We start from the raw sequence: 14,263 nt of genomic DNA on the forward strand, positions 1-14,263 counted from the left end.
CTACAGCTTTTTTTAATGTCTGCCTTAGCACATGAGTTTACTGAAAATGAAAAATAGGTAGTATTTTACAGTAAAATGCAATGCAGAATAGGTAATTCGGTTTGAATGAAGTCCTCGGCAAATAAAAATGTGCATTTGTCACTGTATGTATATCCTGCTATCTTGCATAAAAACAAATACTTTTTAGAAGGCAACAAAATGAGGTAAATGACAGAAAAAAATGATCTAACAGGTAACTTACGCAATTATAAAATTAATATGCAGAATTAATCCCTGTAAATTATATAGCAGAAATAAACTACACAACTGAATGTTAAGTTTCCTTTCATTCAAGTAGTTAATTACAATAAAATAATGCATTTGTAATCCTCTGTAAAACACAGGAATGTTGCAAATCGTGGCTGAATCAACTAACATTTTCCTTGTGATTAATCTCTACATTAGCACCCTAAAACTTCTAAAAGTACTGTAAATCACAGCCTTTCAATTACTATCATGGATTGTTAATTTTGTTACAGTGCATTTAAAGTAATTAATAATCACCATGCTTGTTCTGGAATAAACTTCAGCTCAGCTCATGCAGAGCTTCAAAACTAATAGCTAAGGAAGAAATCCTTACCATGAATCTGTATGGAAATATCAGAAATAAAAACACAAAGATGAACCTATCCAAGACAAATGCAATAAAGAAAATAAAACGAGCAACAGTTCAGAGAGAAAATTTCCAGGATTCAGAAAAGTCTGTCTAGAATATACTTTCTGTCAAAAACAGTATTAAAGTAGAACACTTTGTGCAGCTAAACGCTCAATCATTTATGCAGTATAAATTATCTTAAATTTGATAAATACATTTGTAGCACCAGAATTACAGGTGTTGCATATATTATAAAGATTTTCAGTTATAGTATGATTTGATGACTCAAAGTTATGACAAACCTTATAGTCAATTTTATTCAAGAGGTTTTTTTATTTAGTAAATACGACATTGCATATGTTTTCTTCTTTCTCCCTTCCTGCTCTCAACCTTCCCCTTTCAGTCCTGCCTTCATACAGTGACTGCACATGCAGAACATTACACTTGCTTGAAACGTGAGACTTAGCATATTTGGAAAAATAAATACATTCACAGTTGCATATTTCCTAGTAATCATCTGCATTAAAAAGAAATACTACTTACATACATGCTTGGTAACATGTTTTGCAGGTTTATGCTTTCTGAACACTTCATAATCAGCATTCAAATCTATGTTTTCAAAAAATTCTATTCTATATTCTTTCAAATACATGACCTTACTCTGTTTTACCTTCCCTGTAATGCTGAAGTAATAATTTTGCCTCAGTTGCTGCAAATCAAACAAAATGGAAAATTCTAACTTAACTGACAAGAAAGCATAAAAATCCAATACGCAAAACTATAAAAGAATATATTAATATATGCTTGCTCTAAACTGTGGAATGAAGAAATATAATGCTTTTTCAGAGATTACTTAATTTGGACAAACATTATTTTGCCCCATACATAAATGATATTCCAATTTTGCTCTGTTTATCTCCAATCTAGCATTGAGATATCCATTTTATCTAATGTACTATATTCCTAAATATTACCCAAGCACATATTGAAGCCAAGAACTGAATTTTTTTTTTTTTTTAATAATAGCGGCAGTTGAGAACTGGATTTTTTTGAGCAGAGGCCAATTCTTTAGAAGTGAAGCCATTTAGAAGTCTTCCTTGGAAGATTTTAACTTAGATTAGCTTGTGCATTCTTCTTTAAAAACTCTTGTACATATTAAAATGAAGTACACAATTAATCTTTTTTATTTCTTTTACCAAAACAGAATAGACGTACAAACTGTGCTAGAAGCGCTTCTGTGTGAGGGCAAGCTTTACTCATCGCATATTGAGCCACCTGAAACACACTTGCTTATCCATGCTTCCACTACCTATGTTTAAGTTCTAAAGGTTGCTATTAGGGAGCTATTTTTAAAGATTTGCATACTAATGAGTTTTAGGAGATACTTATGAATCAAGCAAATGCTTTGATCCTTTGAAAGATCTATTCATGCTAAGTGATTCATGCAAGACTCTAATAAAGCACTGAGGAAACCTATTGAATATATAAACTACCTACAACTTTAAAAGACTCACAAAGTGAAACAAATGCAAAGCATCATTACACAAATCTTTTCTAAACCAAACAGTAGTGGTCACCTCTAAAAACAAATATATTTTATAATTATTTTCTGAGTTTGTTAGAAAATATATCTTTCACATCAGTTTCCAGGAACTCCCATATTTCAAAAGATGTTTTCAATTTCAAGCAAATATTTTCAATATTTGATAACTCCTTAAGTAGGATACTGTTCTATAGGTACCCCCTGGTCTTGCTACACTTTATTTTCAAGTGCACATTGTAACTCCTTTCACTGAACTCTTACCTCTTCGAAAAAGTGTTGTGTCTCCATGGCTTACATCAAAACTATCTGCATCAAATATAAAATATTAAACCCTCTCCATCTTTACTATTATTCCTCTCAAAATTCAAATTACAGTTCAAGTAAAAAGACATTTAAAATCCACACTTTGCTCTAATTATAGATATAGCTTCCTTATTGTCATTTATCAAGGTTACAGATCAGACTTCAACTCACTTGAGTAAATGTTTTCAATTAACTTTTCACTGTTCAACTAATCTTGTAAATCTTGACTTTGTCACTCACTGATCTTGTAAAAAGTTAAAATTGCAGAAGTATTTTGGTTAATAAAACTTACATAGATGCATATAAAGGAATTTTAAAAAATAAATTAATTGTAAATTCTAAAAAAAAAAAAGTATACCACAAAAGGATCACAAGACTGATTCTTTTTTATAGACATAACCTCAAAATCTAAACTTTCAGTTCTCGTGCATATCGTGTATAGTAGTATAGTTACTGTACTGAAGTGGTCTACCTATAGAATCTGACATCAGTGGTTAAAAAAGCACTGATTTGGCAGGTCTGTAATACATACATATGGCAAGTATTACCACATATAAAAGTATGGAACATGTCAGTATCTTTCAGTCAAAAGTGAATAATTAGATATTCTAACTTGAATCACGTTTTTTGATACAAAACTCTAGTCACTAAGGTAAACTTTAGCCAATTAATGAAACATTATAATTTATCAGAATTAAACGTGCTTTTTTAGGAACGATTTTAAATATAATAATTGCCTGTGAAAGGATTTAAAGGTTTTAAACTATATGAATGACAGGTTAAGTAAGGACACTGCATATATCACATATAATCCATTCGTGATCCAGTGCTGCACACAAGCAACTAATATGGAGATTAAAAAGCCTGAATCTCCACTAGTCAAACAGTAATAACTAGTTAAATTATTTAATGTTGTTGTTCCAGATTCATTATTAAATACTCTGCTGCATTCTTTGAAGTAAGAAATAGTTGCTTATCTTCCTCTAACACTTACTCAGTTAACAATTTCAAAGTGAGAGACATAAATTTTTAGAAAAACCTACCAGCCCTCTTTGAGATAACAAACAGCAGGAAAAGTTAGAAGGCTTATCAAGATTACTCCTTAAATCTGCAGTTTCAACAGTTGCATATGCCCATTTTACTTGACAATCAACTTTCACATCCAGAAAAATGTCTTCTATAAGCTCTCCACAAACTTCCCTTTGCTTAGTTGCAGATGGGTAGGAAAGGGTGAAAATAAAATCCAGTAATTACAAAACATTTGGTGAGTGAAGAGCAAAGATGATGACCAAGATTATTAGTTTTCTGATATGGTTTTGTCTTCAATAACAGACAGCGACAAACAAAATGGATATCGAGAAAAAACACTTCTGTTTTCCCTCTGCTACCACAAAGGAGTCCTGATTGATGGTACAGGCAGGAGAAAAAAGCAGTGCAGGCAGAAGGCTGCTTCTCTTTGTGATAATGTAAGGGGAAAAAAAGGATCCTGAAAACTTTCTCTGACATAGTAATGCTCTGTCGATCACACCCCTACACAGCTTTGGCTGTCTGGTAGCTAGCACCTTATTACAGTCCCTGAATTTACTCTAATGAAAAGAAATACAGTTTTAAGAAAAACAAACAAACCTAAAAAATATCAAATTTACTAACTACTTTACCCTTATTTAGTAATTATAAAAAATTAGCTACCATAGAACTTTAGAAGCAGTGGTCACCTAACTTGGATAAAATTGCAGCTATTTATAGGAATTATCTGAAGAAAAGCAAGTTTTAAATACAGAAGGCAGAATATTTAAGAAAATGTTTTTCAGAGTACTATGAACAAAGGATTAGAACATAAGAATCTCTTTTTCTCCTACGCAGGTTTACTATTCTGTTTGCAAGCCTAATTAAGAGGATGATTTATGAGAGATGATATTGAGTTTTGGCATGTAGCATGCCTATTTTTGGCCCATCTAAATTACTAACAAAATCTTTTCATGTAGTTAACAAGATACACCACTAATTTTCTACCATATTTTTAACTGCAGTTTAAATATACAGATCTTAAGGGCATTTTCCTCACCTTATCTTTAACGTCCTCAAATGTGGTATTTAACACTTGTAGAAAAACTCTGAAGAAGAAAACTAATCCACTGCCTTTTTTTTTCAGTAAAACACAGTACATGTTATTCCCAGGATTCCTTCCCATAACAAAATGGTCTTCCTGCGTCTTTTATTTCTTGCAAACAACAGGGCTGAAGAAAGCCCTTTATCTTGTTGAGAGCAGTTAAAACCTCTTGCCACCAGCTCTCAGCAGTTTGGCTCTATCAGCAATTGCTGTGACCTCCCACCACTATTTCAGTCTGGAACTGAGCAGGACCCAGGAGCACCCAGCAGCAGTGGCTTGTCTATGTAAGGGAGTCACACAGTTACCGATGAGCTCATACAGGCACTCTGCCTCCAATTTGGAAATCAAAATACAAACTGGCACAACTTCTGTATCAACTTCTACAGTAAAACATATGCTGTAATTGATAGGGAAATCAGCTACTCTGAATACAAGACATCTGTACCTGGGAAATACCCTCATTCTAAAGCTGTGTGTTACTTCTATATAACTGATTCTGACTTTTCTCATAACTCTGATTCTTTGAAATAAATTAAAGGATGTATTTTGCAATAATCCTTCCAGTTAAAAACAATAATTATATCTAAGCTAAAGATCAGATCTTGCCAAGAAAAAAATCTAGTTGAAGCCTACAGGACCCATATACATCACTGTTTTTTATCTGAACTTACTACAGGATCATTTTAATGAAAGCTCAGTAGATTCAATTAAAATCTGCTTTCTGGTAACTAAGCGCCATTATTCTTCTTACAAGAATTGTGAGCAGTTTCTACAGCTTCGCAAATAGGCCACAATGACAGCTATAAAGTTGAAATCAGCAGAAGCTGTAGTCAACAGTGGCTATTTAATGGCAGCTATTCTACACTTTAATTAGATTTCTGCGCCTACTAAAAAAACCATTCAAAAGATTTTTTTTTCCCCTTCTTCTGGTTCAGGTAAGAAACATGATTATCAAACCCCTTTATGATCTCCATTACTGGATGCAGCATTAATGCATTTTTAAAAACAAAAATTCCTCATAATCCAGATTTCAGCTCATAAAATTGTTAATGATGCTAATTTAATTATGTTTAGGATGCTCCTGTAGCTTTAATATCATTAAATTGCTCGTTTATCTTTCTGACCTGCTCTAAAACATTGATAATTCACTCTGACGAGAAAATTAAGTCTCTTGTGTTAGAAAAACAGATTGTCTCAGTTATTTACATCTTAATCCACAGTGTATATGTGTTTGGCAGATCAATAAATGAATTAAGTCAATATTTCTGATGTATTGTTTCCCTCAAATAAGTTTCTCTGTTTTGTTTTGTTTGGTGATTTGTTTTGTTTTGTTTTTTTTTTTTCCAAAAGCACATTTTCTTCATTATAAGCATGATAAAAAACTGATGAAGATGAAACCTGTAAGGTTATTTCTTGTAAGGTCAGAGCATCAAACCTACCTGACTAAATTTTCATTGTCTCCAGTCCCTTTGCACGTAGCACATTCAGTCCTTAAGTCCTCTGACTTGGGCTTCTTTTGTAGAACAGACTGCCGTTGTCTTCTTTCTCTGGGAATCCGTTCCTGTCACAGCAGAAGGCAAAAGAAAGGAATGGTGGGGAAAGAAGGGAAGGAAAGCAAATATTTTCAATTATAGCACTGAAAGTAACACTTCAGACTAAAGTTTGTTTTTAAACAGTTTCACAAAAAAATAAACAAACAAAACACTATATTCCAACCTCAGGTTTCTCTTCTTCAGGCACAAAGCTTCGTTTTCGTCCTCTAGTTCTCTAAAAGAAAATACGTTCAAAATTCAATATTAGATAAGAAAATGGTTTTGCTATTTATCTATTATTCATAACAATAACAAAAACATAACACAGGAAATAATTTAAAGCATTAACTACAGAACCACTGCAAGACAACTACAATAACAAATGTCAGAACAGCTTCAGATCCTGAATATAATTTTACAGAACTAGCTAAAAAGTAAATATAAATATATGTGTTGACCTGAGTATGTGAAGCCTTACTCAAAGAAAGACCACTGCCAGAATTAGAAATGTCTTACAGACTTTGCAGAAACTTTGCAATACTAAAATGCAGAATTCAAGAATTTGTATGAACAGTATATTACAGTGAATTCCTTAAGCACATAGAAGTGCTTTATTTATAAACCAAGTGATCACATTAAAAAAAAAATAAATCAAAATTAAAAAACTTAATTAAAACAGAAATAGAAGATAATTCCTATAGGTTTTGAGGATGTTGTGGTTTAACCCAGCAGGCAGCTGAACACCACACAGCCATGTGCTCCCTCTCCCCTGCCCAGTGGGATGGGGGAGACAATAAGGGAAAAAAAGGTAAAACTCATGGATTGAGATAGACAGTTTAATAGGGCAAAAAATAAAGGCAAAATAATAGCAATAATGATAAAAGAATATACAAAATGGGTGATACACAATGCAATTGCTCAATACCCTCTGACCCATGCCCAGCTTGCAGTTGTCCCCTGAACAGTTTCCTCTCCAGTTTATAGTGAGCATGACATCACATGGTATGGAGCATTCCTTCGGTCAGTTGGGGTCAGCTGTCCCAGTTGTGTCCCCTCCCAACTTCTTATGCACCCCCCAGCCTTCTCACTGGTGGGGCTGGTGTGAGGAGCAGAAAAGCTGTGTGAGCACTGCTCAGCAGTAACTAAAACATCCCTGTGTTATCAACATGATTATATCATCCTAAATCCAAAACGCAGCACTACATCAGCCACTAGGAAGAGAATTAACTCTATCCCAGCTGAAACCAGGACAGAGGAGTAAGAAAAAAATAAAGCTTTCAAACTGAAGCTTAATATAATGGATATATGGCAGATGCTCATAAAGCTGTAGCATATATCAACATACAACTGGTACACAGATGGAATGGGTAATACAAAAATGGAAATCATTTCAGTGCTGTTGGCTAAAAAAATGTAAATACCAACAGTGTCAAGGAAAAGAGGTTTCTATGAACTGTAACAACAAACACCAAAGGTTTACAAGCAGCTCTAAGTAACTACTTGCAACACACGAGTCCGGTTTCAGTCACCACGTTTTTATCTCTGAAATGGCAACTCTATAACCTGCATGTGTTAAATAACTTCCACAAGCTGACAATATCACACTCTCTACTCCTCCTTGTTTAACATGGAAAGAAAACTAGAAGGGATGGAGAAGAAAACTGAAAACATCAGAGAGTATTCCACTAACTCACAATGTCTCATACTTTGACACCAATAAAATAAACAAACATGTAAAAGTTGTGTTTGTTTTTTTTTTTTCTGGGAGGAAATAATCATCTTAGGAAGTCATTTGTCATATGAGAAGAAAATAGTGCCTACTTTATGATTTCTTAAAACTTCTTTTGAAGAAGCTAATGTTCATCCCAGACGAAGTGAAAAACAACCGATCAAAATCTTAAGCCAGCTGAGAATCACAAGCTGCCATAAATCCAATTCCAAAGAAGTTAGTAATATGTTCCTCCTGTTCAGGGTCCTCTTTGAAGGGGATTTATACTAGTTTCAAGCCTGTTCACTATTTTAAACTATTTTCTTTAAATATAGTTTACATTTAAATATAGTTCACATTTAAATATAGTTATGCTGTAAATAAACCTGCCACTTCAACACATCTATACCTTTCCACCTGTGCAGACTTAACTCTGTAGTAGAAAGGAAGGTAGTAGAATGGAGGACACTGGTCTATTTTGTGCCTCTTTAGAATACCTTAATTACAGCTGAGATTCTCTTCCATATTTCCTATTAACTATACATTTAATAATACAGTCATAACTGTGCTGTTCTACCTTCCACAAGCCATACAGTAGATACCTAAGGGTCCATATCTGGGAGAAACTATTTATTACAAGTAATTGAATTTATCAATATAATATTAGAAGTATTAATATAACATGGGCTACATGTCACCTACATGTTACATAACCCAAGGTCACTGTACATTAACTCTAGTTGAAAAAAAGTCTGATCAGACATCAGCACATTAACTACTAGTTTTACTACTTTCAACCTCTGGCATTAGTCCTAGGAACACTTGTAAAATTTGGCAATTTTCAGTCATGTAGACCCTGTTGAATGCAGCTGTGTAAAGATTAAAAAGAAGTAGGTGTAAAAGTGCATGCCAATATATGCAGTGTTTGGTTCTCATTCTCCATTTTCAAGCAGCAAGAGACAACAATGCACGTTTTGTACAGTCACAGTAATGCCATAGTGAAAACTGATAATTTGGAAATATTGATAACAATGAATTTTTTTTTTTTACCCTAAGTGGAAAACATTACAAGTTAATAGCTACGTTCTAAGAAGTAAGGAATAATATTTAAACTTCAGTAAAATGGGCAGACAAGATTATAAATAACTTATTCACCTTTGTCAAGAAAATACTGGTTTTCATCTGTCTGCTATATAATGTGTGTTGCATATGACAAAGACTGTCACATTAAATTATACTCATGTTATGGTTCTATTAAATTTCTAAACCTTCAAGCATACTTGAATCTGTTTCACGATCACTAGAAAATGGTCATTAAAATCAAAACCTTTGACATACACATTTGTAGGACAATTGATATGCTTTTAAAGTAACATAATTTTACATTAATGTTTTTCCAAACTGATTTCCACACTGAAACATATTTGCAATGATAACTCATGTTCAGAAATATCATACTATTGCCAGCATTCACAATGGAAAATAACATCAGTTTCACAATTTAAAGCAGAATATTCTGTGATTTTCAACAATAACCTTCCACTAAACAAGCATTTGTTATTTTATATATGCCTTCACTACAGTTACCTTACAGGTTCACAGAAAAGAATCAGATAAACCTGGACTACTTTTCCCAGTATTTTTTGTTGCTGTTTGCCTCAAAGTACTGTATTTGCATTTTAAAATGCTTTGAATAATTTCTCTCATTAGTGGGCTCAAAATCAGAACATTAGAGATTATAAGCATCAAATATTGGAGCTGCACGTACTTGTCACAAACTATTTAAAATTTAAGATTTCTTTACACAGAAAGGCTTAAAGGAACAGTATTACTATATATGTCAAATAATAAGTACTAGAACAGAGTTAAATTTGTTCATATTCAGAAGTCATTTGGAAACAAAGATGTTAAGTCAGTATAAGATGCATACAAAGGCAGTGATTTTTAATCAAAACACTTAGCAATCCAATACTATAGAGATACCTTCAGTTTAGGACTTCTTTATATCACAAAACAGAGCAGGCCAGTTTTGTGAAATTTGCCCTTGCACTTCCAAAGTGCTCAAACAGTAAATCAAGAAAGCAGAATATCATGTTACCAGCACCCAAGCAAAATCCCCATTAATGCCAGTGTTATCTCAGTGTTTTTTTGTTTCACCACAAAAAGTAGATATCCTCTAAAATATCTACCATTTGAATGGACAAACCCACCCAGAACAAAACACAGCCAGATGTAGATTAGACAGATGCAACCCATAAATGGCAACTGCTGCAAGATGACACATTAGGATAGAAATAAAGAAAAAAGTACTTAACAAAGCAACATGGTTCAAAATAGGTAACTATATAATTCTATATAATTTTCTAAGCATAGAAGTAAAAGGTTTTTGTAAAAAAGTATTTCAAATGTTGATATTTAATGACAGCTGATTGGCAAGTCTTTGGTTGTGTGGCATCGTAAGTTCTACATGCACACAACTCCAGAATGTGCACTCAAATAACAAAAAATTGTGCTATGCACTCAGATACTTCCCTGCTACTAACAGGATTCCAGCCACTGAGATTTACATCCCACAGCTTCAATGGAATCACCATGCAGGAACCTACATTCTGGTTACTACAAAGACAACTTTTCTGTTGGCAAAGAAATTATACACCTAAGGACTAATTAAGTACTGATCCTATATAACCTTAACCACCTTATCTTCTGTGGAAAGTGGAGAACCATGCAGCATTCTTCTGAGTTATTTCATTAACTTGTGACTTCACATTCAAAATATGGGAAAAAACGCCCTGCCTCTTGCCTCTCCAACATTTTTAAAACTCATACAAAACATTACAAGACTCTACTGAGAAACAGTGATGGACACAACATGCAAACAGCTATCAAACCTGAAAAGATAAGGAAGTAAAAAAAACCTCAACATTTGTTTGCCCCTATCTAATCTAGTTTGTAATTATGTAGGAAGGGTAGGTGCTGATCTCTTCTCTCTGGTGACCAATGATAGAACCTGAGGGAATGGCAGGAAGATGTGCCAGGGGAGGTTTAGGTTGGACATTAGGAAAAGGTTCTTCATCCAGAGGGTGCTGGAGCACTGGAACAGGCTCCCCAGGGAGGTGTCACAGCCCCAAGCCTGACAGTGTTCAAGAAGAAACTGGACAACGACCTCAGACACATGGTGTGAACTGTGGGGTTGTCATATGCAGGGACAGGAGTTGGACTCATGTATGGGTCCCTTCCAACTCAGGACATTCTGTGATTCTATGAAACTGACAGTGACTAAAATATCCTTAAAATATATGGTATTTTATAACATACAATGCAAGTAATATAGCACAGTTAAGAACGAAAAAAAAAAAAATAGGAGAACTACGGCATACATGCATACACTTCTATAGCCAAGGAAAAGATAAATAAAAAAATGGGTCTCTTTCAGCCATCTTGTTTTGTGTCACAAAAGTATCCATCTGTGCTGTGTGGCATTCTACAGTTAAAAAAAAAAATGTCTGAAATGGAATTAAAAATGTTGAGGGAAAATGTGACCAACAATGTGATCTAACTGTCAAGCCAAAAGAAGATGAATAAAGTCTGAAGAGGGAGTCTCCATTTTGGATTTGGAAAAGCTAAAAGTGAATGCTCACATTTCATATTCAAGTTGTTTATATGTTCCAGTAACAACTGGACAACAATAAGAAACACATGTAAAATGAAAAAGCATAATGCATTGACTGTAAGATTTTGAATATTCTCAGAAAAATAAATTCCATACATGAAACAAATGACGGAAGTGCAAGGGACAAATAAAGCCTAGGATGAATCCGATACTCTCTGAAAGGCAACAGACTGTTTGCAAAACGGCAAAGGAAACAAAGCAGCAAAGCCGCAAAGGAAACAATCTGTTTGCCATCACTCACAGATGCAAGAAGTTGATATGTGAGTTTCCAAGTGTGAAAGCAGCACCATGAGTGCTCAAGTAACCCCAAACCACCATGGCTGCCACCAAGCCACACTGCTATGCCTCTGGAAGACATGTGCTTTAAACCACTTCATCCAAAGACAGCAACAGAAGGCTGAACATCCTCTTGGAGAAGTTTTGTTTTGTCAGCTGGAAGAAAAGGAAAAGCAATGCGATCCAGAACCCATCAACAGACCAAAAGGGGAGAGGTAATTCCCAAGAGTCTTAAGAATATTATCCTGTTAAATATTAAACATTTACTGAAGTGCTCCTGGAAGATAAAAATTTATACTGTTGCCTATTTTGTTGCTTCTATACAAGATGATATACAGGAGTTATCATTATCACAAAGAAATGGAAAGGAGTATGAAATACTGAAAGCATATGTCATCAGTGGCAATGGCTCAATTCCACTCCACAGAGGGTGAACCGATGTGGTTTTGGACTTGATCTGCTAGTCAGTGTTTCTCAGAAAATCTATGGTGATTTCTGCATGGCAATTTCAAAAAGTTATTTGAGAAAATGAATTTAAACCCTAGAGGTGTCAAAGCACAATGCTATTTAACAGAACTTAAGAGAGTCCTAGTCACTTGAAAAAGCCATATGAATTCTGTCAACTATTTCAAACATCACAGTAGAAAGCACTTCTCCCAAGTTCTCCTTTGCTTAATACATTAACTGGTTAAAATTTGTTTGCCAATGCACGCAAAGGCAGCAGAGGCCCAGCACACCTGCTTATGCCATTCTGTGTAAATTCAGAGGTTTCACTACGTTAATTTGTTCCGCTTCTCCTAACAGGATACATAATCCTTATGCTGGTGCTTCTATACCTCTTGCATGTCACAGAAACAATACTGCCATACAAAAAGGGCTCCTCTTTTTGGCACTGAGCTTCTGATACCGCTAGAAGTGCTGGCACTGAGAAGTAAGTATTACTCCTCTTTGTAAAGGTGAGCACAGGAAATTCAGTCAGTACTCCAAGTGCTCCTGGAGTTTGGGGGCACATTATGTCATTAGGAAGGTATGCAATTTCATTTGAGAATACATGGTTTGTGTTGTGATTATCAGAAGAACAAATGTGAAGAACTTGAGATGCTTTGATTTTTGTAGATCTGTAAATCTCTCATTTCTTCTCTGAAATATTTTGGTTTTGTTTCCCTGACAGACCTGCATCTACATTGACTGCTCTGGAAAGACAGGCAGATACATGAAATACTGCTAAGAAGGCCACTATAAGATTGCAACCATGTTTTAAAACTGTTTCCTGTCTAAATTCTTAAGGAATTTTCATTTTTATCTTACATCACCTTAGAGTTGACACACTAAAATTCCGGATAAACTTCCACAATTTTACCTTTTATCAAACTATGGTTCATTGATACATACCACACATATCTAAAACTTTCTAACCCTAACCCACTCACTCACGCAGCCTTTAGCATATGCTTGTTAATGAGAATCTAAAGATAAAACAACAACAAAATACCACACTAAAACAGTAAATACTAGAATGCTATGGAATTCCAAACTAAGAGGTCATAGCAAGGAGCAATTAAATTACTACAAAACAGAAGATGATGCTGATAGGAAACATCAGTAGAGCAGAACATTCTCAGAAAACAGAATAGGAAAATTTCGACTACTACCAAAAAAGTAACCTAATGAAAACACTGCGCTAACTAGCAAGAGTATGCATAAATGCAAATCATAGATTTTCAAAAGCCTGAGGAAAAAAAAGCCACACAGGTTGAAACTGTACAGACAACATGATCTCTCTCATGTCAAATACAAACCATTATCATTTTGCTAAGAGAGCAATTTTCAGTCCATGATATCATCCAGTCCTTACTAAGAGTTCAATGTTATAAACATTCTTTACCCATCAAAAAGTTACAGTCAAGCCAGTTGCAGAAAAATGGCTTTGACTTCCTTTGCTTGTTGAAAGGCAAAAAATTATTCTATTAATGGCACCACAGAGGCACAAAATTATGTTAAATTAAGGTAAGGACAGTTGTATAGACACCAGATGGCACACTCGCTCAATACAGATCAAAGTGAATACCTTAAATGGTACATATCACCACTGTTCAAAATATATCTCTGAGATAATTATTTAATTTTCTGGAAAGCTGGCAGTAATAAAAAGGGAACTGCCAGACAAAAAGAAGCAGTAGTAAATCAAAATATGATTATAAAGAGAAGCAAGTCAACCATGAAGCTTAATTACATAGACTAATAATTTTACCTTTTTTTTTTTAGTTTTCATTTTCTTGAGAAGTTCTATTTTCTAGAAGAGCAAAAATTTTGCAACGTTCTTGCTGTCAAGTTACGATATCATTGAATCTGTTAATTAACTTGAAACTACTGTTTCTGCGACTTAGAACATGTAAAATAATTTGAGAACTAGCAGGACTGCATTCTATTAGTTTTCACACTTTTTCTCCAAAGCACATACATTTAGAGAACTGAAACAGAAGC

The 14,263-nt window shown here is 34.3% G+C and overlaps 1 protein-coding gene across 1 annotated transcript in view; it reads right to left on the reverse strand.

Annotated features, from left to right (window-relative positions):
• Positions 1–14,263, reverse strand: part of PHF14 (PHD finger protein 14) — a gene marked incomplete at its 3' end in the record, with an annotated part of 165,348 nt that overhangs the window by 88,525 nt on the left and 62,560 nt on the right. Inside the window, exons 15-16 of the mRNA XM_080340474.1 lie at positions 6,307–6,357; positions 6,030–6,151 (exon numbers count right to left, since the gene is read on the reverse strand). Of these exons, the coding sequence (XP_080196600.1) occupies positions 6,030–6,151; positions 6,307–6,357 (173 nt within the window). The remainder of the gene's footprint in view (positions 1–6,029; positions 6,152–6,306; positions 6,358–14,263) is intronic.

Source organism: Nesoenas mayeri, assembly GCF_963082525.1.
Source record: "Nesoenas mayeri genome assembly, chromosome: 2".
NCBI classification, from domain to species: domain Eukaryota; kingdom Metazoa; phylum Chordata; class Aves; order Columbiformes; family Columbidae; genus Nesoenas; species Nesoenas mayeri.